General features: G+C 44.5%; 1 protein-coding gene across 3 annotated transcripts in view; it reads left to right on the forward strand.

Moving 5' to 3' along the window:
- The first annotated feature begins 606 nt into the window (after window positions 1–606).
- Window positions 607–27,627, forward strand: part of LOC123999002 (GEM-interacting protein-like) — a 49,886-nt gene continuing 22,865 nt past the window's right edge. Inside the window, exons 1-5 of one of the 3 annotated variants that reach the window (XM_046304308.1) lie at window positions 607–1,156; window positions 15,328–15,471; window positions 20,561–20,648; window positions 22,103–22,199; window positions 22,543–22,594. In XM_046304308.1, coding sequence (XP_046160264.1) covers window positions 931–1,156; window positions 15,328–15,471; window positions 20,561–20,648; window positions 22,103–22,199; window positions 22,543–22,594 — 607 coding nt within the window. In that variant the 5' untranslated portion in view covers window positions 607–930. Of the gene's footprint in view, window positions 1,157–15,327; window positions 15,472–16,190; window positions 16,523–20,560; window positions 20,649–22,102; window positions 22,200–22,542; window positions 22,595–27,627 lie in introns of those variants that run through there. The other 2 variants (XM_046304306.1, XM_046304307.1) reach the window with 2 other exon arrangements.

Consider the following 27,627-nt stretch of genomic DNA (forward strand, 5'->3'; position numbering starts at 1 on the left):
CTATTCCTCCACATGGTCAAAGTAGAGATTCCTCTATTTGGCTAGATGTTGCACCACTGAAACCTTATCAAAGTTATTTGTCTGTTTGTCTGTGATTATTGGGTTGTTGGGTGACAAATTGCCATCCCCCTCTTATTCTGTGCAACAATTGCAGAGTTCCTTTTTACATATGTCATAACTCAGTGAACAAACTTTAACCAATAATTAAAAATAACTAACTATAGAATCTTCATGCATTCTACTTACCAGAAAGTTACTAAAAATAGAAGCCTAAAATCCGGGATTTCTAAGCACTGCCTGCCAAATAGGAGTAAAACATTATGGATTAGACCTAGACTAGGCCTACTTTGCTTCATGTGTGCTCTTTAAACCAGTTATTTTGCTCCCAGTGTGATGGCCCGCGAAAATTGTACCTTGATGGGCCTTGTGTCCCAAATGTGTTATTTTCAAGTGGTTTATAAATCAAACGTTTAAAAAAAATCTGAAAAACTATCAAAACCAGGGTCGAGATGACGCTAAAAGAATGTTGCGACATACCGTAGGAATGCGGTTGGACAAGATGCCTAGCGGAACAAGACTACGTAGGGAGGGAAAACCCTAGTTGATAGACCTGAAAACATTGTTCTATGACACGGTTTTACTTTTAAAGAGATTGAGGAAATCAGTCGGAGGATATGAGACAACCGATAACTGCTGAGTGGACTCTGGGCTAGGATGCGCCAAGGGGACTGCCTATCCAAACTGACTCAATTACACACCTCTGAGGGAAATGTATTGATTTCCGAATGGATTTTGTTCTACATTGCATGAAATGGAAGGAATGTTTTGGATTTTAATCAATATAGCCTACCACATTTTGAGCTAGGATATTATAATGCGTGTTAGCCAAATTGTTTTGTGTTGCGTGCCTCTACTCGTAGACAGCTAGAAATGTCTTTGTTGGAATTGAATATGCGGTGTGGTGTAAAACATACGCCTACTGAACAGGGAGAGAATGATTCTCATTTACCGGGAATGAGCACCACACTAATCCCGTGTCAAAACGGTAGTGGTATTCGTAGGATGAAATTCTACGATATAACATGGACAGTGTCAAGACTCCGCGCAGTGGCCGAATGTCTGAGACAACTTCGGCTGCTTTTTGAGGACTGTTGCGGTAAGTCAATGGAACATATTTACGACTTTCACACATATGGTTTTCTTTGTAGGTCTAATGATTTTACAGACAAGACGAATATGCAGTTATCTCATGTTATCTGAATATTTTCACGTCTGCCAAGACTTGCCACACATAGACAAGTTCACGCGAGGACAAACAAAATGACTATCTGGGAAACTTTAATGTGCGCTCTGAGTCTGACACGAAGATTCGTTCATGTCCTAGGTTGCAGTTATACTCATCCCGCGTTCAATTATCAAGTCGGAAATGTCAGAGTTTCCTAGTTCCAACTAGCACCTGAACGCGGCATAATGCCCATAAACTTCACATCGTGGCGTGTTTCATTACGCCGTACGTCATCACGGAGTCTTGCCCAATGATCCGTGGATTGCTGATACGTTTTTCCGCCAACTTTATCATCTTGTCAACTATTTTTTCTTGTCAAAGTCTTTCTTTTTTTTGCCAGAGAAGTTGATTGACCCTCTTCGATGTCATGAGCATTGATTCATTGCTATGTTGTCATTTATAAAGCCCTTTTATAAAAAGTTCCACTGTACCTAACATCATACTTATTTAGACATACCAGTTACCACACCCAGTCTCAGGGATGGCTAACTCTGGAAATTCCTTTGGTCTCTTCTAGGTAGCCTAAATCAGTGTCGTTTTCTTGCACCTTATTTGTGGAACAAACTTCAAAATGTTCTTAAATTTTATGTTTCGGTGCCTCCAGGACAGGGGCGGGCAAACTTTTTGGCTAGAGGGCCAAATTTGGATTTTGAAACTCAACGGAGGGATACATTTTTGGGGGAACCAATTGTTTGTTAAAATCAATTTGCAGGGGCCTCTCGAGTGGCGCCAGCGGTCTTTAGGCAGTGCTTGAGGCGTCACTACAGTCCCGGGTTTGATCCCAGGCTGTGTCACCCTTGAGGCAGCGCACAATTGGCCCAGCGTCGTCTGGGTTAGGAGAGGGTTTGCCAGGCCAAGATTTCCTTGTCCCATCGTGCTCTAGCGACTCCTGTGGTGGGCATGGAGCATGCATGCGGACACAGTCACCGGGTGTACGGTGTTTCCTCCAACACATTGGTGCGGCTGGCTTCTGGGTTAAGCGGGCATTGTGTCAAGAAGCTGTGCGGCTTGGCTGGGTCGTGTTTCAGAGGATGCACGGCTCTCGACCTTCGTCTCTCCTAAGTCTGTACGGGAGTTGAAGTGATGGGACAAGACTGTAACTACCAATTGGATACCACAAAATTAGGGAGTAAAAAATGGGTTCTTTTTTTAGGTCTCAAGAGCTGGATTGAAGTGCTTTGCCCCCCCCCCCCTCCCCTTGCTCCCCACCCTTGCTCTAGGGAAATTCAGGAAGCTGATTGTAGACCTCATTACTGATGAATGTTTATTTTTTATGGCTGTTTTTTTTCTGTTTGCATTTTGTATTTATATTGATGTGTATTTTCTGTAATTTATGTAAATCAGGGCTCATCTGTAAAAGTTTCAAAAAGCCTATACTTTTATTTCCTCCAACCGACCTAGTCATGATTGCGGTAAAGTTATGCCTATGGCTTCATTGTCTTACATCAGATAGGTGGATTCCCCCTGCAATGGCTAATGGGATAGATCTAAAGTAGACTGGCTACTTTTGCCATCAGTGGAGGCTGTTGAGGGGAGGACGGCTCATAGCCTAATAATGACTAGAATGGAGTGTAATGGCTGTGATTTAATTGTATCAAACAAACGTGTTTGATACCATTCCATTTACTTTATTCCAGCGATTATTATGAGCCGTCCTCCCCTCAGCAGCCTCCTCTGGCTGCCATAACATTCAGAAATATTACACTTAGGTGACATTGTCTGCTGAACCCCATTTCAAAGAAAAAGCCATATCTCAGACTGGTCAATAAAAAGAAAAGATTAAGATGGGCAAAAGAACACAGAAACTGGACAGAGGAAACGTGTTATGGACAGGCAAATCTAAGTTTGAGGTGTACGGATCACAAAGAAGAACATTTGTGAGACGCAGAAAAAATTAAAATGACACCATCTGTCAAGCATGGTGGAGGCAATGTGATGGTCTGGTGGTGCTTTGGTGGTGGCAAAGTGGGAGATTTGTACAGGGTGAAAGGGATCTTGAAAAAGTAAGTCTTATCACTCAATTTTGCAATGCCATGCCATACCCTGTGGACGGCACTTAACTGGAGCCAATTTCCTCCGACAACAGGACAATGACCCAAAGCACAGCTCCAAACTATGCAATAACTATTTGGGGAAGAAGCAGTCAGCTGGTATTCTGTCTATAATGGAGCATAGTCACCGGATCTCAACCCTATTGAGCAGTTGTGGGAGATGCTTGACCGTATGGTACGTAAGAAGTGCCTATCAAGGCAATCCAACTTGTGGGATGTTCTTCAGGAGGTGCTTCAGGAAGCATGAGGTGAAATCTCTTCAGATTACCTCAACACATTGACAACTAGAATGCCAAAGGTCTGCAAGGCTGTAAATGCTGCAAATGAAGGATTCTTTGATGAAAACAAAGTTTGAAGGACAATTTTTATTTCAATTAAAAATCACTATTTATAAATTTATCAACGTCTTGACTACATTTCCTATTGATTCTGCAACTCATTTCATGTATGTTTTCATGGAAAACAAGGACATTTCAAAGTGACCCCAAACTTTTGAATGGTAGTGTGTGTGTGTGTGTGTATATATATATATTAAATTGCATGTGTCTTGACTGTATCCTGTCTGTTTAAAGAACAAAATAAGTATTGATTTTATGTGCATGCTGCAGCCATATAGAACGCACAGATCAGTAACATAACAAAATATGTTTTCCTCAACTTGTTTCTCTAACTTTAAAAGTAAGTCAAGCTAGCTTGCAGAGCAGCTAGCTAGCTAGCTAAAGGCTAGGCTCGATTGAAGATGCCACCACAGATAGAACAGTGAGCCGTTCTTCTTCTTTGGCGTTTAACGGCGAGCAGCACTCAATATGTTGCATTAGCGCCCCCAACAACACTATAATATAAATCCATTATACTTTGTGATATAAAAAAATATATACTACTAAAAAGAATATCACAAAAAAACACAGTTCCAACTAACCCTACACTCATTAAAAACCCACTATCCCATTCCACTACTTTGACCCTTCCTGTTTCAGCACCATGCCAACGGCCTGGGAGGACAGGACACCAACACATCCTGTAACTCTTCTGAAGTCAAATCTCGTACACCCAAATACTTCTCTGCAGCTGCCACCACATCTATATTCTGTGATTTATGTTCCATTTTTACAGTTGATAACCATTGCTGTGCACACTAAGAAGCCAACCTTACTAAAGCATAAATCACTCGTTGGCTTATCCCTCTGTGCTGGCACAGATCTACTACTCACAGGGATCCTCACCCTTGACCCATCCTCCTCTACTTCCTTTACTGCCTCAGCATACGACACCAGCTGCACACTACTCTGACTCTAGCCACCTTAACCTGCTTCTCTCATACCTGACACTTCCGATCCCCAGGAACATGGGTACCCCTACAGTTGACACACAACTGTTTCCACCAAAACTACACACTCCTCTATCCCATGCCCTCCTGTACACTTCCCACATCTTAGAATCTCCCTCTTATATACTGCAGCGACATGTTGATAAACGCTGCACCTAAAACAGAGCAGTGGATTCGGCACAAAAGCTCTAATGAGAACTGATACAGAGCATTTGGAAAGTATTCAGACCCTTCCCTTATTCTAAAATGGAGTAAATACATTTTTTCCATCATCAATCTACACACAATACCCCACAATGACAAAGTAGAAAAACAGGTTAAAAAAATAAAATAGAAATACCTTATTTACATAAGTATTCAGACCCTTTGCGATGACTCGAAATTGATTTGCCAAAAGGCACCCAAAAGACTCTGGTCTGATTAAACTAAGATTGAACTCTTTGACCTGAATGCCAAGCGTCACGTCCCGGAGGAAACCTGGCACCATCCCTATTGTGAAGCATGGTGGTGGCAGTATCATGCTGTGGGAGTGTTTTTCAGTGGCAGGGACTGGGAGACTAGTCAGGATCAAGGGAAAGATGAACGGAGCAAAGTACAGAGAGATCCTTGATGAAAACCTGCTCCAGAGCGCTCAGGACCTCAGACTGGGGTGAAGGTTCACCATCCAACAGGACAATGACCTTAAGCACACAACCAAGACAACACAGGAGTGGCTTCGGGACAGGTCTCTGAATGTCTTGAGTGACCCAAACCAGAGCCCGGACTTTCACCCGATTGAAAATCTCTAGAGAGACCTGAAAATAGCTGCGCAGCGACGCTCCCCATCCAACCTCATAGAGCTTGAGAGGATCTGCAGAGAAGAATTGAAGAAACTCCCCAAAACAGGTGTGCCAAGCTTGTAGTATCATACCCAAGAAGACTCGAGGCTGTAATCGCTGCTAAAGGTGCTTAAACAAAGTACTGAGGAAAGGGTCTGAAATACTTATGTATTTCACAAATGTGGAAAAGTGGAAGGTGTTTGAATACTTTCCGAATGTACTGGATATCCTAACATGACTTTGTCAGGTAAAGACTGACTCAAAACTCAAAAGGACTGACAGTGAATCCTCTGTTTCACCACCGGGTCTGCTTTGCACCAAACAGCAGGCATCTTCAACTTCTATTGCTCCACCTTCACACTTAACGCTACCCCAGAAATCACTCATTTCATTGGTGCCCTTTTCCCAAGAGCAAAGCATGACACGGAGCACCCGCTCCCTCTGGTCAGAACACAAACAAATATCATCAAGTCCACTACAGGTTAACTTCACTGATTCAACTGCACCCAGGTCCTTTCCCACCCACCCGGAAACCACAAATGGATCCACCAAAAGGTCAAGGATCCACTTTCTCCAAAAATGTCCTACTGGACCAGATTCTTCTTTATCATGTCTACTGATGCCAGGCTCGGCGTCCGAGCTCTTCACCACACCTTCCACCTCACTTAACTCACCCTCATTCACTTCCATTTTACCTCAAGAACTCACTGTTTGCACTTGACACCAATCTTCTTCAACACCCGATCTCCATTTGTATCGCCATCTTCCTCAGATTCACCTCTGCTTTCCTCATTCTCTTCCACCTCTTCTTCCTCTTTTCTCCTCCATTCCTCCTCAGAAATCCACCTCTCTGTGTCCCTATCCCAAGATTCCTCTTCTCCCAACTTTACTTGTGGCCCGGTGGCATCCTGATGTAACCCCATCTCATAATCGTCCTGCTTACCTCGGAAATGTGTCTTTTCCTGACGCCGACATTTTGAGAGCATGAGCAGTCGCACAACCGTTCTCCCGTCCTTTCTCCTCTCCTACTGTCCCCCGACGAACAACAAGACAGATATGTAATTGATGTATAAATGTCAAGCATCCGGTTGCCGTTTCCACTCACTGCCAAGAATGGCGATGAAAGGAAGCCCATTGGCTGTTGGAGAAGATGGAGCGAGATCAATTTCTGCTGACATTCTGCTCATTTTCTCGTCAATGAAACATTTGATCTCCAAACAGTTTTCCATTACCAAAACAAAAATGTGTAACAAACAAGAGTGGACTGCGTTTTGTAGACTTTACCTCTTGCCAAAGTTTTTACAAAATTGCGTTGTTTAGAAAGGGTGCAAGAGCGAATTGAGTTATTACATTTCAGAGTAGGTGTTCCCTAACGGTTAATAGGCAAATAAATGCTAGAACGCGCCAATAGGCTCATGCCTTGGCTCTGTACACCTCAAATCCCACACCAGTAGACCATCCCCTCACCGTGTCATGCAGGTGAAAGAGGACCCAAAAGCGACTTAACAGAAACAGAGTTTATTTTAGTCCAAACAGGGAATAACAGAAATCCTCTAGACTTGTAGAGGGGAAATAACTGGAGAAGCGGCCACAGACTGCAGGTCGCTTCGGGTAGGCGCAGGCCGTAGTCGACAGAGACACCTGCTCACACGCAGCATCTGATGAAGGCAAAAAAACACGACAGGACAGGGCGATACACAATCACAGCAAAAACACGACAGGACAGGGCGAAACGCAATCACAGCATGGTGAATACAATACAAGGAACCGACGGGACAGGAACGGATCACAAAGGAATAAATAGGGACTCTAATCAGGGGAAAGGATCGGGAACAGGTGTGGGAAGACTAAATGATGATTAGGGAATAGGAACAGCTGGGAGCAGGAACGGAACGATAGAGAGAAGAGAGAGCGAGAGAGTGAGAGAGGGAGGGGGAGAGAGAGGGATAGAAGGAGGGAAAGAACCAAATAAGACCAGCAGAGGGAAACGAATAGCATGGGGAGCACAGGGACAAGACATGATAATAAATGACAAACATGACAGTACCCCCACTCACCGAGCGCCTCCTGGCGCACTCGAGGAGGAATCCTGGCGGCAACGGAGGAAATCATCGATGAGTGAACGGTCCAGCACGTCCCGAGACGGAACCCAACTCCTCTCCTCAGGACCGTAACCCTCCCAATCCACTAGGTATTGGTGACCCCGTCCCGAGAACGCATGTCCATGATCTTATGTACCTTGTAAATAGGTGCGCTCTCGACAAGGACGGGAGGGGGAGGGAAGACGAACGGGGTGCGAAGAAAGGGCTTAACACAGGAGACATGGAAGACAGGATTCGAAGATGTCGCGGAAGAAGCAGTCGCACAACAGGATTGACGACCTGGGAGACACGGAACGGACCAATGAACCGCGGAGTCAACTTACGAGAAGCTGTCGTAAGAGGAAGGTTGCGAGTGGAAAGCCACACTCTCTGGCCGCAACAATACCTTGGACTCTTAATCCTGCGTTTATTGGCGGCTCTCACCGTCTGTGCCCTGTAACGGCAAAGTGCAGACCTCACCCTCCTCCAGGTGCGCTCACAACGTTGGACAAACGCTGAGCGGAGGGAACGCTGGACTCGGCAAGCTGGGATGAGAACAGAGGAGGCTGGTAACCCAGACTACTCTGAAACGGAGATAACCCGGTAGCAGACGAAGGAAGCGAATTGTGAGCGTATTCTGCCCAGGGAGCTGTTCTGCCCAAGACGCAGGGTTTCTGAAAGAAAGGCTGCGTAGTATGCGACCAATCGTCTGATTGGCCCTCTCTGCTTGACCGTTAGACTGGGGATGAAACCCGGAAGAGAGACTGACGGACGCACCAATCAAACGACAGAACTCCCTCCAAAACTGTGACGTGAATTGCGGGCCTCTGTCTGAAACGGCGTCTAACGGGAGGCCATGAATTCTGAATACATTCTCAATAATGATTTGTGCCGTCTCCTTAGCGGAAGGAAGTTTAGCGAGGGGAATGAAATGTGCCGCCTTAGAGAACCTATCGACAACCGTCAGAATCACAGTCTTCCCCGCAGACAAAGGCAGACCGGTAATGAAGTCTAAGGCAATGTGAGACCATGATCGAGAAGGAATGGGGAGCGGTCTGAGACGACCGGCAGGAGGAGAGTTACCCGACTTAGTCTGCACGCAGTCCGAACAAGCAACGAAACGGCGCGTGTCACGCTCCTGAGTCGGCCACCAAAAGCGCTGGCGAATAGACGCAAGAGTGCCTCGAACACCGGGATGACCAGCTAACTTGGCAGAGTGAGCCCACTGAAGAACAGCCAGACGAGTGGAAACAGGAACGAAAAGGAGGTTACTAGGACAAGCGCGGCGACGCAGTGTGCGTGAGTGCTTGCTTAACCTGTCTTTCAATTCCCCAGACTGTTAACCCGACAACACGCCCATAAGGAAGAATCCCCTCGGGATCAGTAGAAGCCACAGAAGAACTAAACAGACGGGATAAGGCATCAGGCTTGGTGTTCTTGCTACCCGGACGGTAAGAAATCACAAACTCGAAACGAGCGAAAAACAACGCCCAACGCAGCTTGACGGGCATTAAGTCGTTTGGCAGAACGGATGTACTCAAGGTTCTTATGGTCTGTCCAAACGACAAAGGAACGGTCGCCCCCTCCAACCACTGTCGCCATTCGCCTAGGGCTAAGCGGATGGCGAGCAGTTCACGGTTACCCACATCATAGTTGCGCTCAGATGGCGACAGGCGATGAGAAAAATAAGCGCAAGGATGAACCTTATCGTCAGACTGGAAGCGCTGGGATAGAATGGCTCCCACGCCTACCTCTGAAGCGTCACCTCGACAATGAATTGTCTAGTGACGTCAGGAGTAACGAGGATAGGAGCGGACGTAAAACGTTCTTTTAGAAGATCAAAAGCTCCCTGGGCGGAACCGGACCACTTAAAACACGTCTTGACAGAAGTAAGAGCTGTGAGAGGGGCAGCAACTTGACCGAAATTACGAATGAAACGCCGATAGAAATTAGCGAAACCTAAAAAGCGCTGCAACTCGACACGTGACCTTGGAACGGGCCAATCACTGACAGCTTGGACCTTAGCGGAATCCATCTGAATGCCTTCAGCGGAAATAACGGAACCGAGAAAAGTAACGGAGGAGACATGAAAGAGCACTTCTCAGCCTTTACGTAGAGACAATTCTCTAAAAGGCGCTGTAGAACACGTCGAACGTGCTGAACATGAATCTCGAGTGACGGAGAAAAAATCAGGATATCGTCAAGATAGACAAAAACAAAAATGTTCAGCATGTCTCTCAGAACATCATTAACTAATGCCTGAAAAACAGCTGGCGCATTGGCGAGACCGAACGGCAGAACCCGGTACTCAAAATGCCCTAACGGAGTGTTAAACGCCGTTTTCCACTCGTCCCCCTCTCTGATGCGCACGAGATGGTAAGCGTTACGAAGGTCCAACTTAGTAAAGCACCTGGCTCCCTGCAGAATCTCGAAGGCTGATGACATAAGGGGAAGCGGATAACGATTCTTAACCGTTATGTCATTCAGCCCTCGATGATCCACGCAGGGGCGCAGAGTACCGTCCTTCTTCTTAACAAAAAGAACCCCGCCCCGGCCGGAGAAGAAGAAGGCACTATGGTACCGGCGTCAAGAGACACAGACAAATAATCCTCGAGAGCCTTACGTTCGGGAGCCGACAGTCTACCTCGAGGAGGAGTGGTCCCCGGAAGGAGATCAATACTACAATCATACGACCGGTGAGGAGGAAGGGAGTTGGCTCGGGACCGACTGAAGACCGTGCGCAGATCATGATATTCCTCCGGCACTCCTGTCAAATCGCCAGGTTCCTCCTGAGAAGTAGGGACAGAAGAAACGGGAGGGATGGCAGACATTAAACACTTCACATGACAAGAAACGTTCCAGGATAGGATAGAATTACTAGACCAATTAATAGAAGGATTATGACATACTAGCCAGGGATGACCCAAAACAACAGGTGTAAACGGTGAACGGAAAATCAAAAAGAAATAGTCTCACTGTGGTTACCAGATACTGTGAGGGTTAAAGGTAGTGTCTCAAATCTGATACTGGGAAGATGACTACCATCTAAGGCGAACATGGGCGTAGGCTTATCTAACTCTCTGAAAGGAATGTCATGTTTCCGAACCCATGCTTCGTCCATGAAACAACCCTCAGCCCCAGAGTCTATCAAGGCACTACATGTAGCACCGAACCGGTCCAGCGTAGGTGGACCGACAAAGTAGTACAGGACCTTGATGGAGAGACTTGAGTAGTTGCGCTCACCTGTAGCCCTCCGCTTACAGATGAGCTCTGGCTTTTACTGGACATGAATTAACAAAATGTCCAGCAACTCCGCAATAGAGGCACAGGCGGTTGGTGATCCTCCGTTCCCTCTCCTTATTCGAGATGCGAATCCCTCCCAGCTGCATGGGCTCAGTCTCAAAGCCAGAGGAGGGAGATGGTTGCGATGCGGAGCAGGGAAACACCGTTGATGCGAGCTCTCTTCCACGAGCCCGGTGACGAAGATCTACCCGTCGTTCTATGCGGATGGCGAGAGCAATCAAAGAGTCCACATCTGAAGGAACCTCCCGGGAGAGAATCTCATCCTTAACCACTGCGTGAGTCCCTCCAGAAAACGAGCGAGCAGCGCCGGCTCGTTCCACTCACTAGAGGCAGCAAGAGTGCGAAACTCAATGGAATAATCCGTTATGGACCGTTCACCTTGGCATAAGGAAGCCAGGGCCCTAGAAGCCTCCCCACCAAAAACTGAACGGTCAAAAACCCGAATCATCTCCTCTTTAAAGTTCTGGAATTTGTTAGAGCAATCAGCCCTTGCCTCCCAGATAGCTGTGCCCCATTCTCGAGCCCGGCCAGTAAGGAGTGAAATGACGTAAGCAACCCGAGCTCTCTCTCTAGAGTATGTGTTGGGTTGGAGAGAGAACACAATCTCACACTGCGTGAGAAAGGAGCGGCACTCAGTGGGCTGCCCGGAGTAGCAAGGTGGGTTATTAACCCTAGGTTCTGGAGGCTCGGCAGGCCAGGAAGTAACAGGTGGCACGAGACGTAGACTCTGGAACTGTCCAGAGAGGTCGGAAACCTGAGCGGCCAGGTTCTCCACGGCATGGCGAGCAGCGGACAATTCCTGCTCGTGTCTGCCGAGCATGGCTCCTTGGATCTCGACGGCAGTGTAACGAGCGTCTGAAGTCGCTGGGTCCATTCCTTGGTCGGTTCCTTCTGTCATGCAGGTGAAAGAGGACCCAAAAGCGACTTAACAGAAACAGAGTTTATTTTAGTCCAAACAGGGAATAACAGAAATCCTCTAGACTTGTAGAGGGGAAATAACTGGAGAAGCGGCCACAGACTGCAGGTCGCTTCGGGTAGGCGCAGGCCGTAGTCGACAGAGACACCTGCTCACACGCAGCATCTGATGAAGGCAAAAAACACGACAGGACAGGGCGATACACAATCACAGCAAAAACACGACAGGACAGGGCGAAACGCAATCACAGCATGGTGAATACAATACAAGGAACCGACGGGACAGGAACGGATCACAAAGGAATAAATAGGGACTCTAATCAGGGGAAAGGATCGGGAACAGGTGTGGGAAGACTAAATGATGATTAGGGGAATAGGAACAGCTGGGAGCAGGAACGGAACGATAGAGAGAAGAGAGAGCGAGAGAGTGAGAGAGGGAGGGGGAGAGAGAGGGATAGAAGGAGGGAAAGAACCAAATAAGACCAGCAGAGGGAAACGAATAGCATGGGGAGCACAGGGACAAGACATGATAATAAATGACAAACATGACACACCGGCTCTGTTTAACATTGAATAAATCAAGACTCACTTGAAAAAAAAAAAAAGTACCAGGGGAAGCCAACATTGACAGCACACTCATCAAACAAGCACCTGATGAATACCTGCACCTCCTTTCTTACCTCTTCACAGCATGCCTCACGGAAGGCTACTTTCCCCTACCTTGGAAATCTGCAGTTGTCACAGTGATCCACAAACCTGGCAAAGAGCCATACAATGTCACAAGTTATAGACCAATCAGCCTCCTCAGTCATGTCGGGAAGCTGTTTGAGAGAGCACTCACCCAAAGACTGAGCAGCCACACTGAGGAAATGGGCCTCCTTGGAATCCACCAAGCTGGCTTAAGGAAAACAAGATCAACCACCGATAACATTCTAAGACTGTCAGAGGACATCCTTCGCAATTTAGCTAAAAATATAGCACTTGATTAGCTAACGACTTCCCTCACTGTAATGTTAACAGAACTGCGGGAAAGCAGTGCTTGCCACTGTGTACCAGTGTCCCTTAGCTAGCTAGCAGCCTCCCTCGGTTGGGTTTTTTGTCAGTTGGCATCCAAATTTGCACCGACACCTAGTGTGCTGGAATGTGTGCCAAAGACTGCGTAGCTATAAGGAGCCCTCCTCATTGATTCAACATTTGAGAGGTACAGAGCTCAATTTGGCCTCTTCATGCCTCCGGAGGCTCCGCAATTGTGTCACACCATCCATATGGCGCCTATGACCACATTATCGGATCAAACATCAATTGGCTTTTATTAACTGAAGATGGGGCAAAGGTTGGAAAAATTCCAAGTATGCGGCGTCTGTATCACGGAGCCTTCAATTGCAAGAGTTCGTTGAGATTCCACTCTTGCGTTGTGGACGTCCCCATTGAAATTGAAGACATCCAGCGCAACGTAACGGAGTGCCTGTGGTTAAGAGACAATTTATGCTTGATATGAAAATCTGGTCGGAGGCACCATATGGATGGTGAGACGCAATTACGGAGCATCTGGAGGCATGAAGAGGCCAAATTGAGCTCCGTACTGCATGAGCTACGCACATCTCAAATATTGTGACTATGAAGGACTTAAATAGGAGGTGTAATATTGCAGTTTAAACCGAATAAGATGGGATTGTATGCACTTGGTAATGGACCTAGTTGTTTCCCAGTGGGCCCAATCAGGGTCATGATTGTTCAACTTTCAAACTATTCAAGAACTTGCATACTTCATGCGACTTCCGGGCACGCCCTCAAGGGGTCGCCATCCTACTTCTGATTCCAATGCAAGTTGCAGGGCCAGTGGGTATGCTGTCTGATATGCCAATTCAGTGTTGAGTTTAGCATGTAAATCTTGGTAGGGCATACCCAATTTTTTTAGATGCATACCAGCAAAGCCACTAAACCAGTGGCGACCCATCATTCAGGGCAGGTGTATCACCTGCATTTTGGAGGTGCCTTACTCAAAAAGGAGATCATTTTTGTATCCAGATTTTTGAACTCAAAATATATATATATATTTTACAGTTTGCAGACTGATATATGACACCTATTAATACCAATATAACATGCAAAACAAGCAAATACAAAAAAAGTACTGTGCCTTCGGAAAGTATTCAGACCCCTTGACTTTTTTGTTGTTATGTTACAGCCTTATTCTAAAATGGATCAAATAAAAACAAATACTCAGAAATCAACACACACTACCCCATAATGGCAAGCGAAAACATGTTTTTAGATTTTTCTGCAAATGTATTAAAAATTAAAAACAGATACCTTGTTTACATAAGTATTCAGACTCGGAATTGAGCTCAGGTGCATCCAGTTTCCATTTATCATCTATAAGATGTTTCTACAACTTGATTGGAGTCCACCTGTGCTAAATTCAATTGCTTGGACATGATTTGGAAAAGCACACACCTGTCTATATAAAGTCCCACAGTTGACAGTGCATGTCAGAGCAAAAACCAAGCCATGAAGTCAAAGGAATTGCCCGTAGATCTCAGACAGCATTGTGTCGAGGCACAGATCTGGGGAAGGGTACCAAAACATTTCTGCAGCATTGAAGGTTCCCAAGAACACAATGGCCTCCATCATTCTTAAATGGAAGAAGGTTGGAACCACCAATACTCTTCCTAGAGCTGGCCGCCCGGCCAAACTGAGCAATCTGGAGAGAAGGGCCTTGGTCAGGGAGGTGACCAAGAACCCGATGGTCACTCTGACAGAGCTCCAGAGTTCCTCTGTGGAGATGGGATAACCTTCCAGAAGGACAACCATCTCTGCAGCACTTCACCAATCAGGCCTTTATGGTAGAGTGGTCAGACGGAAGCCACTCCTCAGTAAAAGGCACATGACAGTCCGCTTGGAGGTTGCCAAAAGGCACCTAAAGACTTCCAGACCATGAGATACAAGATTCTCTGGTCTGATGAAACTGATCTGGTCTGATGAGATTGAGCTCTATGGCCTGAATGCCAAGCATCACGTCTGGAGGAAACCTGGCACCATCCCTAAGGTGAAGCATGGTGGTGGCAGCATCATGCTGTGGGGGTGTTTTTCATCGGCAGGGACTGGGAGACTAGTCTGGCTCGAGGCAAAGATGAACGGAGCAAATTACAGAGAGATCCTTGATGGAAATCTGCTCCAGAGCGCTCAGGAGCTCAGACTGGGGATAAGGGTCACCTTCCATCAGGACAACAACACGAAGCAAAACAACGCAGGGTTGGCTTCGGGACAAGTCTCTAAATGTCCTAGAGTGGCCCTGCCAGTAATTGCGACTCTGCCACCCCTGCCCTGAATGACGGGTCGCCAATGTGCCAATTGACTATAGAAACATTTAAATAGTGTTTACCACACAAACACACACACAGACAACTTTTATTTGATTACATTTTTTACAGTGCATAATACCAATTGTGCGGCAGGTTTTTATTCTCTCTCTCTCTCGCTCTCTCTCTCAATCTAAATGTTTTCTCTCTCTCTTTCCCTCCCTCATTCCTCCTCTCCTTCCCAGAGCTGGATGGTCCTAACCAGCTGAATGTGTCCATGGGGCTCCAAGCCCTGCAGCAGTCTCTCCAGCCCCTGGCGGAATGCTACCCATCCACGGGTCGGCCTCCAGTCAGTCACGCCTTCACCATGCTGCGTCTCTCCCTCACAGGTCAGTCAGTCTCAGCCTCTAGATTATATCTCCTGGACATTCTTACCTCACTATCTTGGGTCGTATAGGTCACACTGTAGCAAAATGTTTGCAGCAGAAAAAAAACCTATGTTGTTATTGGATACTATTACAGTTATTTAAAGGTACAATTAGTATTCCCATTTCAAAATGTTAACTGCAACACTGGTGAGGGCTGTAATCTCAAGAGGTTGATGTCGAGATGTGCATTCTTTTTTTTTAACCTTTATTTGTCTAGGCAAGTCAGTTAAGAACAAAATATTATTTACAACGACGGCCTACCGGGGTGCAGTGGGTTAACTGCCTTGTTCAGAACACCAGATTTTTACCTTGTCAGCTCGGGGATTCGATTCAGCAACCTTTTGGTTACTGGCTCAACGCTCTAACCACTAGGCAACCTGCCGCCTCAAATGTAGTATCAATATCATTCAGCTTTCAACACCCATGAGAGAGATCATTTTAGAGCTCAACGTTTGTTCTTTGAACATCTGCACAACACAAACAGTCTAACACAGAGGCCAGCTCACTTTCTCTCTCTCTTTTTCCTCCTCCACCCTCTCACACATATCTAGCTACTTTCGGTATGACAACCTAGGTGTGACCTAGATTGACAGAGTCACACTTCCTCTTCTGATGATGGTGAAACCGTATTGGCCAACCTCGCTCTGCACTAGAGGAAGAGAACTCTGAGAGAACAAGAAGAGAAGGGTCAGACCCAGGCACTTTACCAGACAGCAGCATTGTGCTAGTCAAATGTTAGTGTGATTGAGTGCAACTAGAGGAAATCGAGCCCATTTCCTGCTCTGTAGCTGTTGTTTGTCATGTGTACGAGTACGCATTGCTAACGTTGATGGAATTGATAGATTGATTGATAGAAGGTTGATGGAACGTTGCTGGTGGAGCGGGGAAGATTGATGGGGTTGCTGTGGTTGATGCTGGTTTGGGGCTAGGTGCACTTGTGATATTTAGTCTCAAATAGAGATGGAGAGGGAAGAAGAACCCGAAGTTAAAGAGGAGCACTCCAAAACCCCAGGTGAGTAGCAACAAGAGAAAACAGAAGATTGTTATCATTTGGGCCAGTTTTCAGTGCTCAGATTAAGCCTACTCCTGGACCAAAGCATGCTCAATGGAGAATAGTCTCCATCTGGGTCTGGGAAACCATCCATTTAGGTAGAAAAGGAGGTGAGAAAATGTTTCAGGGAAGGTATGTATATGTTTTACTATCCTTGTGGTGAACAGAAGTTCTCACAAGGATACTTTGGACAAGTTTTCGCCAGTCCTCACAAGGAAAAAGGCCATTTTAGGCTTAGGGTTTAGGGTTAAGGGTTAGGGTTTAGGGAAAATAGGATTTTGAATGGGAATCAATTATTTGGTCCCCACAAGAATAATACAACAAACGTGTGTGTGTGTGTGAGCATGCGTGTGTGGTTGCATGCTACATCCTCCCAGTCAGTGCAGGATCAGTGAACCTCCTGAACTCATCCTCCATTTTGCGTGTTGGTGTGTGCCATTCGTGAAACATATATATTTTTAAATTAAGCCTTTGAAACCATCAAGTCAAGGACGCCAGTCTCCGTTATTTAAGAGAAAACGGTTTGACGGAAAACAAATCCTATTTGAACCCACTCTCGATCTCCCTCTATAACTCTGCCATGCGCAATAGGCTATAGGGCCCTGCTTTCTGTGAGACTACGGGCTGGATTCAATCCATATTGCCAAAGTTCAGCACCAGAGCTCGCTTAATATTTCTAGGTAATGTCTGATTGAGCCGCCATGTGCAGCGTTTACCGGGAATGCAGTTTCCGCGTAGGAGGGAACATTGCTTTTCAATGTCATTTGTGCTACAGAGCTGAACTTGGTTTGTGTACAGTTCTACTATGTCTTACCTGTCTTCTACTGCCGTATGAACAGAACTCTGCTAAGGTGAATAAACAAGAGCTTTGTGTCTTCTGAGCAAAACATGACACACATCACAAGCAGGATGTGGTTGACCTAAATGGAGACAGAACAATAGAGCGAGAGAGGGAGGTGATATGAAAAATGTACACTGGGAGTTGAGTGTTTTTGCATATTGACTGCCATTAAAGTGAAACACTGTCAGCTTCAACTGTAACAGGTCCCTCCCTATAGGTTGTAAGCCTCATATGCAGTCTCAGCACATGATGCTACCCCGCAAACGTCTGAGCGAGACTACAGCATTAGGTTGTAGTCAGGGTTGGGTAGGTTACTTTCTACATTTTTATTCAAATCTATTTATTTATATAGCCCTTCGTACATAAGCTGATATCTCAAAGTGCTGTACAGAAACCCAGCCTAAAACCCCAAACAGCAAGCAATGCAGGTGTAGAAGCACGGTGGCTAGGAAAAACTCCCTAGAAAGGCCAAAACCTAGGAAGAAACCTAGAGAGGAACCAGGCTATGTGGGGTGGCCAGTCCTCTTCTGGCTGTGCCGGGTGGAGATTATAACAGAACATGGCCAAGATGTTCAAATGTTCATAAATGACCAGCATGGTCGAATAATAATAAGGCAGAACAGTTGAAACTGGAGCAGCAGCATGGCCAGGTGGACTGGGGACAGCAAGGAGTCATCATGTCAGGTAGTCCTGGGGCATGGTCCTAGGGCTCAGGTCACACTTAGATTCACACAGGACACCGAATAGGACAGGAGAAGTACTCCAGATATAACAAACTGACCCTAGCCCCCCGACACATAAACTACTGCAGCATAAATACTGGAGGCTGAGACAGGAGGGGTCAGGAGACACTGTGGCCCCATCCGAGGACACCCCCGGACAGGGCCAAACAGGAAGGATATAACCCCACCCACTTTGCCAAAACACAGCCCCCACACCACTAGAGGGATATCTTCAACCACCAACTTACCATCCTGAGACAAGGCTGAGTATAGCCCACAAAGATCTCCGCCACGGCACAACCCAAGGGGGGCGCCAACCCAGACAGGATGACCACAACAGTGAATCAACCCACTCAGGTGACGCACCCCTTCCAGGGACGGAATTGATTCTGTTACATTTACAAGTGACCTGTCCCAAATTTTAATCAGTAATGTAACTTTTGGATTACGCAAACTAAGTAATGTAATCTGATTACATTCTGTTACTTTTAGAGGACTTTCCCTTTAAGAGGCATTAGAAGAAGACAACAATGTATGTTACCAATTGAACGACATCTTTTGCAGGATAAATCAATGTTAAAGTTTGCATAGCTGGCCATATATGGATGCTACATTTTACTTTATGGGTTGGTTATGTAGGCTTCTTCTTTCTACTACATATAATAATATGATTCAATTATATCTTTACATTAAAAACCAAAGTTTATCGGAGTTCCAGTCATGCCGTGATCTTCAAGAATAGGACTTGGAAAATATGGAAGTATAGATTAGCCAAATTGATTTACCTGAGCATGACTCAGGACTTATTAGCCAGCCCTACTCTTTTGTTGTCACGGAGGACTGATTGGGCTCATTGATTTGAAAAATGGAATGGCATGCTTTGCCAAGAGTGTTCAAAGCTGTCATCAACGCAAAGGGTGGATACTTTGAAGAATCTCAAATATATTTTGATTTGTTTAACACTTTTTTTGGTTACTACATGATTCCCTATGTGTTATTTCATAGTTTTGATGTCTTCACTATTATTTTTTTAATGTAGAAAATAGTACAAATAAAGAAAAACCCTTGGAATGAGTATTTGTCCAAACTTTTGACTGGTACTGTATATATCATTTATAAATCCCCAAATAGATGTAGCAACTACAGATTACCACTTTAAATCTATCAAAAGTGTGCAAGTTTGAGCAAGTGTCCATTAGGACTATGGATGATTTTTTTTATCAGCATGAATTAGATTGAGCAATACATATTTTCACTGGCTGTCCACTGGTCCACTGGTTTGAAAAACAATGATTGATAAGCAGCTTAAACTTCTTGAATTCAACCATTATCATGTTCAAATACACATTTAGATTTGTGAACAGCCATCCACAACGACCTGTAGCCTACAAAAGCCTATTCCTGCTCTTTTCCCGCGATCCATCAAATACATTTGGTGCGTCATTTTAGCGGTCTCTACTTGTGTTCAGACTCGCTCAGGTGGAACAAACTTACATTTGCGCCTTTTTTCAATGATGATTTTAATGTCCGAGAGAACAGAAGTGTAAAAAAAAAATACAAATTCGCAAACATCCTTTCGGAATTTAATAGTAATCCTCGAAGTAATCATCCAGTCTTTCAAAAGTATTGGTAATCTGATTACAATATTTTGCTGGTAACGTAATGGACTACAGTTATTACATGTAATCCGTTACTCTCCAACCCTGGTTGTTGTTCACTCAGGGTTAATGTACCATAATTCAGTTTTGGGTGTCATCAACCTGTATTTTTCCCAGTTGAGGCATGTACTGTAAATGCCGAGCCTGGTTAAACCAGGTTTAACGCTGCACTCCGTAGTAAATACATCATTCAGTCTGTCATAGGAAATGCTTTCTACCATCTATGTATCAAATGAACAGAACCCCTTTGTTGGAGTCGCATTTCTCTTTTTCTCCGTTTATTTGCAGTCCTTCCCATATTCGATGTTATATAACAAGTAAATACGCTTGTCTGCCGTTCACACGAAGTTTAAAACCATTCTGAGCCATCTCAGCAGTACTTAGTGTGATTTAATGGGTGACCGACAGTGATATGTGTTTTTCACCAGAGGCTGGGGAATTGAAAGACAACAGTGTTACAGCTAATGCCTTTTACACGAGCATACAATCACACATCTGAGGCCTCAGGTCACCACCACCACCCTTCAAACCCACAAACGTCTTTATTTCCTTGCACCAGGTTTAACAACTGGGTGTCAGCTGTTGGTTTACCCCTTTATTTGTTATTTCTAAAAATAGAAAATATTTCGTAAGATTTTTTTTTTTACAAGATCCCTTTTTGGGAGCTGCAAGAAGCAATTTCAACTTGTGTGTTTTTGTGTAATATTCATTTTCTGAAAAAGAAAACGAGCATTTGGCCTCTCTTGCTCACATGTTTGTCCTCCATCTTTTACCCCAGATGTGAAGGTCCCCAGCAAATCAGAGACCAAGCGCTACAGTGAGATCTTCCGGGACTTCGATAATTTTGAACTCTCTCTGGTCAACTCGTAAGTCTTGACTTTTAGATTCACTCATCATGTACACGTGTTACCATTGTCACCCTCCACATCATCATCAGTCCATCATTCAGAACACCTTGACATGTTTTACATTTTTAGTCCTTTAGCAGACTCTCTTGGGCAGAGCGACATACCGTGCATTCGTCTTAAGGTAGCTCGGTGAGACAATCATAGTACGTAAAACCTTTCCTCAATGAGGCAATTATCAGTCTGCTGCTAGTTGCCAGAAAGAGGAAATGTATACCTACGTGGGATCTATAAACCGAGTATATTCTTCCTCTTACATCTACGTGTACGCACAGTAGCAGTCAAATGTTTGGACACCCCTACTCATTCAAGGGTTTTTCTTTATTTGTACAATTTTCCAGGTGTGTCCAAACTTTTGACTGGTACTGTACCTTAGTTTGATAGGTCCTATTTAAGATGAACCCTTCATAATGGTTTCTTAGGTGCTTCGTAAATCATTCATAAGCAATTGCAATGCTACATAGAAGGTGGAAAAGGGGTTCTGTCGCATTTGTCACCAGATGTAAGGACCTGAAAGTAATAACTTTTTTAGATATTCTGAACACAAATATAAACGCAACATGTAAAGTGTTGGTCCTATGTTTCCATTAGCTGAAATAAAAGATCCCAGAAATGTTCCATATGCACACAAAAAATATTTATCTCAAATTGTGTTCGCAAATTTGTTTACATTGACTGTTTGTGAGCATTTCTCCTTTGCCAAGATAATCCATCCACCTGACATGTGTGGCATATCAAGTAGCTGATTAAACGGCATGATCATTACACAGGTGCACCTTATGCTGGGTACAATAAAAGGCCACTCCAAAATGTGCAGTTTTGTCACACAACACAATTCCACAGATGTCTCAAGTTTTGTGGGAGAGTGCAATTGGCATGCTGACTGCAGGAATGTCCACAAGAGCTGTTGCCAGATAATTTAACGTACATGTCTCTACCATAAGCCACCTCCAAAGTCATTTTAGAGAATTTGGCAGTACGTTCAACCGGCCTCACAACCACAGACCACGTGTAACCACGCCAGCCCAGGACCTTCACATCCGGCTTCTTTACCGGCAGGATCATCTGAGGAGGGTGGGGTGGTGCTGAGGAATATTTCTGTGTGTAAAGTATTTTTGTGGTGAAAACAAATTCTGATTAGCTGGGCCTGGCTCCCCACCCATGACTGTGATCCCTGCCCAGTCATGTGAAATCCATAGATTAGGGCCCAATGAATTGATTTCAATTGACTGATTTCCTTATATGAACTGTAATTGAGTAAAATCGTTGATATTGTTGCATGTTTGCGTTTATATTTTTGTTAAGTGTAGTATGAATTTGCGCAGAAAGAATAAGTGAAGCATCTAGTAATTCTAAATGGTTTACGAAGGCTTCATAAAACCATTATAACGTGTATCTGCCCTCTGCTCCATCAGCACTGTAGAGGAGATGTTTCCAGACCCTGACTCCCAGTCAATCGCTGAGACCGTCTCTACGGCAACCACCGACAACACCGAGCTGGATCACGTGACGGTGGGGGAGCAGTGCTATCAGTCAATCCATTAACTAATCAACATTATTTCTAAAGCCATTTTTTACACCAGCAGTTGTCACAAAGTGCTTTACAGATACCCAGCCTAAAAACAAACAATCAGTCAATCGTTACTATGTTATCTCTGTCAGTCAATCAACGTTTTTTTTTTTTCTAGCCTGGGTGCTCCGTTGTGTTGATACTTTTGGTACCGTTTGTACCAGCCAACAGGGGAGCCCTTTTGAGTTTAGGTTCCACTCATATTCTACTGATATGAAGTACAGTGTATATCGTCTTGTCTCCAAATCCCTTTCTCTGTGTAACGTTCTGTATTCTACCCTGCAGTGTGAGGATGTCTACCCCCCAGATGGTGATGACAAAGATGGAGGTCTATCAGGTATGTTTGTAATACAATCACGCGTATTTATAAAGCCAGCAGATGTCACAAAGTGCTTATGCAGAACGTGGTGTGTTGTATGCATGTGTGTTTTTCCATTTTGTTTGATTTCAATTCAAATCACTTAAGACTGACTCGAAATGACCCCAACCCTGGTGTGAGTAACAGAGGAGGTTTGTTGGTTCAGCGTGATGAGTAACCTTGCCAGAGACATGACGACTTGCATTAGCTCCCACAACTAAAACCTACTTCGGCTATCGCTCAGCGGGCTGAGGCATGTAGCACACAGGTGACCCAGGTTCAAGCCCAGTTGGTAACATGTGCAAACCCTTGTGGTTCAGGCTTAGATTTCAGTATCCACGGTGTGCAGCAGGGCATTTGTAAAGGCTAAGAGAGATTTCTTTACATTACAGCCAGCGGTAGTTAGAGGACAGGGGTAATGGTTGTAATGTGTTGAAGGTGACTGGCCTCTGTGATCTCTACCACCAGCACCATATGTTCCTCGTGTCCATTACCCATTTTAGACAGAAAATGTGGTACTGTATGTTACCTGCAAACAATATAAGGCTAGGTTTGTATGACTAGCCTCTTATATACAGTGCATTCGGAAAGCATTAAATTGTTTTTTCCCCCTATCAATCTACACATAATACCACATAATGACAAAGCAAAAATAGGTTTTTAGAAATATTACATTTACGTAAGAATTCAGACCTTTTACTCAGTACTTTGTTGAAGCACCTTTAACAGCGATTACAGCCTCAAGTCTTCTTGGGTATAACGCTACAAGCTCGGCACACCTGTATTTGGGGAGTTTCTCCCATTCTCCTCTGCAGATCCTCTCAAGCTCTGTCAGGTTGGATAGGGAGCGTTGCTGCACAGCTATTTTCAGGTCTCTTCAGAGATGTTCGATCGGATTCAAGTCCAGGCTCTGGCTGGGGTACTCGATGACATTCAGAGACTTGTCACGAAGCCACTTCTGTTGGAAGGTGAACCTTTGCCCCAGTCTGAGGTCCTGAGTGCACTGGAGCAGGTTTTCATCAATGAGCTCTCTGTACTTTGCTCCGTTCATCTTTCCCTCGATCCTGACTAGTCTCCCAGACCCTGCCGCTAAAAAACACCCCCACAGCATGATGCCGCCACCACCATGCTTCGCCGTAGGGATTGTGCCAGGTTTCCTCCAAATGTGACCCATGGCATTCAGAACAGGAAGTTCAATCTTGGTTTCATCAGACCAGAAAATCTTGTTTCTCATGGTTTGAGAGTCTTTAAGATGCCTTTTGGCAAACTCTAAGCGAGCTGTCATGTGCCTTTTACTGAGGAGTGGTTTACATCTGGCCACTCTACCATAAAGGCCTGATTGGTGAAGTGCTGCAGAGATTTGTTGTCCTTCCGGAAGGTTCTCCCATCTCCAGAGGGTGTGACAATAAGTCTTGTACAAACTTGGACCCAGGCTCAGAGAAACACAGCAGGCAGAGGTGAGGATGAATCCAGAACATTTACTGAAGCTTTACACAGCAAAAAAAGGCACTGGCACATGAATCACTAAACAAAACAAGAGACCTGAGCAACCGGCCCAGTTCACAGAGGACCTAAATAGTCATACACCAGGTGAACCCAATAAACCCAATCAGGCTCACCTGGACACTAGAAAACATAAGGGTGCCCTCCAGTGTCACCCTCAGGGAGTACACTCCAAGGTGACCTCTGACCAGTGACAGAGGGGAACTCTGGAGCTCTGTCAGAGTGACCATTGGGTTCTTGGTCATCTCCCTGACCAATGCCCTTCTCCCCCGATTGCTCAGTTTGGCCAGACGACCAGCTCTAGGAAGAGTATTGGTGGTTCCAAACTTCTTCGATTTAAGAATGATGGAGGCCACTGTGTTCTTGGGGACCTTCCATGCTGCAGACATTTTTTTGTACCCTTCCTCAGGTCTGTGCCTTAACACAATCCTGTTTTGACTCTCTAGGGACAACTCATTCGACCTCATGGCTTAGTTTTTGCCCTGACATGAACTGTCAACTGTGGGACCTTATATATAGACAGGTGTGTGCCTTTCCAAATCATGTCCAATCAATTGAATATACCACAGGTGGACTCCAATCAAGGTGTAGAAACATCTTATGGACGATCAAAATAAACAGGATGAACCTGAGCTCAATTTCAAGTTTCATAGCAATATACTTATGTAAATATTTCTGTTTGACTTTTTATTACATTTGAGAAAAAGAAAAAAAAAACTGATTTCGCTTTGTCATTATGGGGTAGATTGATGAGTATTTATTTAGTTATTTAATCCATTTTAGAATAAAGCTGTAGTGTAACAAAATGTGGATAAAGTCAAGGGGTCTGAATACTTTCTGAATGCACTGTAAGGCAATATTTATTTCAAACAGCCCCTTATTACCAGTTGTTTGCAGGTATACCCCTTTTATACATATCAGTGGGTAATTGGCAAATTGGGAGGGTTGGGGGTTGTTGTTGAACCATGGGGGCTGTTTGCATTTCAAATGAGGGATGTGTTAAACAATGGAAGTGTTAAGGAATTTACCTGCAAAAAAATCTGAGAACCATTCACACAGACCCAATACCTATATTTGGGTTACAGGGTCTGTATAAATACAGGAATCATGACTTAGGTGTTTAGGTGGGTTTTATTGTTCCATGTTTTTCTACCCCCTATGCTTTTCAGAAATACAAAAAAATATGGCTTAAAAATGCAGGTATAGTATATTTGTGTGGTTTTGGTCTTTATGTGAAAGGGATGCAAGACTCCAAGCCATTCTCTTCTGGAAACACTGTTGACTGACACTAATAGACAGCCAATCCAGGTGGGATGTGATGTGGGCGGGACTAGTGGGGTGACAGCCAGTCACGGTGGTTAATCTTCAACTATTCAACCTGTCTTGTTGACCTGTAATTAGCCGGTGGCGCTAATTGACTCTGTGTTAACGAGATTAGGAGAAGACTGGAGAGGGTGGGGAGGGAGAGAGGATTAGAGCTGCAGACAGATGCTCTCTAGTTTACCACTCAGACATATCCATCAAACGGGAGAGAGAGGGAGGGAGGAAGAGGGGAAGGAAGGGATGAGAGAGGGGGAGAGAAGGAGATAGAGGTCGAGGAAGGGAGAAATGTGAGTGAGAAGGGGAGGTAGAGCGGGATGGGGGAAAAAGTGAGGGGGAGATCCCTTATGGAAAAAACGACATCAATTTCACATGTGATCTCATGTGAACTTAATATGATTACATGTGACATGTTAAAGAAGCATGTGATAGCACGAAACTACACATGTGAAAACATTTAAGCACATGTGAAAACATGATCTCATGTGAAATAAATGGGATAACATGGTAATGCAACATTTCAACAGGTGATACCTTGAAAATACAAGTTTTTCATGTGAAAGTGCAAATTTGATTTTTACACATTTGAAAATGCAATTCCACATGTGAGAGTTAGGTTCTAACATGCGACACTGACTGCAAATTCCACATGTGAAAAGATGGTGTACACATGTGAACAACTGACCTCATTTGTGTGTCTTTTGTCTTCACACGTGAGAATTTCAGCTCAACGTGTGAAAAAAGTTCAAGGAAGTAATGAAATGGTATAGGCGCTTTAAGGTAACTGGCACGCTGATCAGCTAAAATAGTGTAATTAAACATGATTACCTTAGACATCAAATCAAATTGTATTGGTCACGCACACATATTTAGCAGATGTTACTGCGGGTGTAGCGAAATGCTTGTGTTCCTAGCTCCAACAGTGCAGTAGTATCTACGTTTTCACAACAATGCACACAAATCTAAAAGTCAAAGAATGGGGCTTAAGAAATATGTAAATATTAGGACAATATGATGCCACCTGGGATTTGAAGTGCTCTTATCTCTCTGCTGCGCAGACTTCTCAGAAGTCCCCTACACGTTCATTACATACAATACCTCTCTGCATTGCTTTTTGTTTTACATCAGTTAATCTGACTATTCTCTCATTGGTTCCATTGATTTATTTCAGTAATTTGAGGGTTTTCTGTATAGTTGTCTAATGTTGGTGAGGCATGTAATTCTGTTTTAATATTACCCCTGAATGAATAACTAGGATACATATAATAGTTTTCTTGAGTGTATCATACAAAGCTGAGATTTACTATTAAGTCAAAAGTATAAGAATACAGGTGAAACTAGTCATTGACACAGACATGGTGGCGTAGCAGGAATATCTGAAGGCCGTGAACCATGAGGTTGTGAGTTCAAATCCCAGGTGAGGACCTGTTGAATAATTATTACTGTACAAATAAACATATGCAATGTAATCATGTGTGTCAAATATGTGGTTTGGAAACACTGCGGCTATTTTGTGATGTTCCTGCGGCATCCTAACGACATATTTTTGTTTGCAGGGCATCATGTGAAACTTTGAATCCACATGTGAAAGGTTATGGGACCATGTGAAAAATCATCACGTGTGAAGTGTTCCAAAACAACATGTTTTTTTTCACGTGACATTTCACAGGTGAAATAAAACGTTACATGTGAAAAACATCGTGATTTTCCACATGTTTTTCCATAAAGGGATGGGAGGGAAAAGAGAGAAACAGACAGAAGGGAAGAGTGAGTACAGAGTGAGTCATGAAAAGAGCATTGTTCAGCCTGAGAGGCAACAAAAACTACAAAGGCGACAGAAAGGAGTGAGATGATGGGGATATGGGAATGAGCGGGGGACATGTTAGACCAGGGTCTTGTTCAATAGGACACAACGCAGCAGTACATTTTGCAATGGAAACTGAAAAGTTTTTTTTTTATTCACAACGCTTTGAAACGTTTTCCACCTACTAAACGCAGCCCACTTGTTTCTCCAGGAACTGTGTATGTATGTAGGGATGTCCTTTGACCCCATTAAACATCAATTCCATGGACACAGACACATGTTGTCGTAATGGAGATTAAGGATTACAGGACCACGTAGAGCAGTGTTTAAATAAGACATTAGAATGGAAACATCCTGGAGCCGTGCCTATTGGCTGTGCTGCACG

This window comes from Oncorhynchus gorbuscha, linkage group LG16 (assembly GCF_021184085.1).
Source record: "Oncorhynchus gorbuscha isolate QuinsamMale2020 ecotype Even-year linkage group LG16, OgorEven_v1.0, whole genome shotgun sequence".
NCBI lineage: Eukaryota > Metazoa > Chordata > Actinopteri > Salmoniformes > Salmonidae > Oncorhynchus > Oncorhynchus gorbuscha.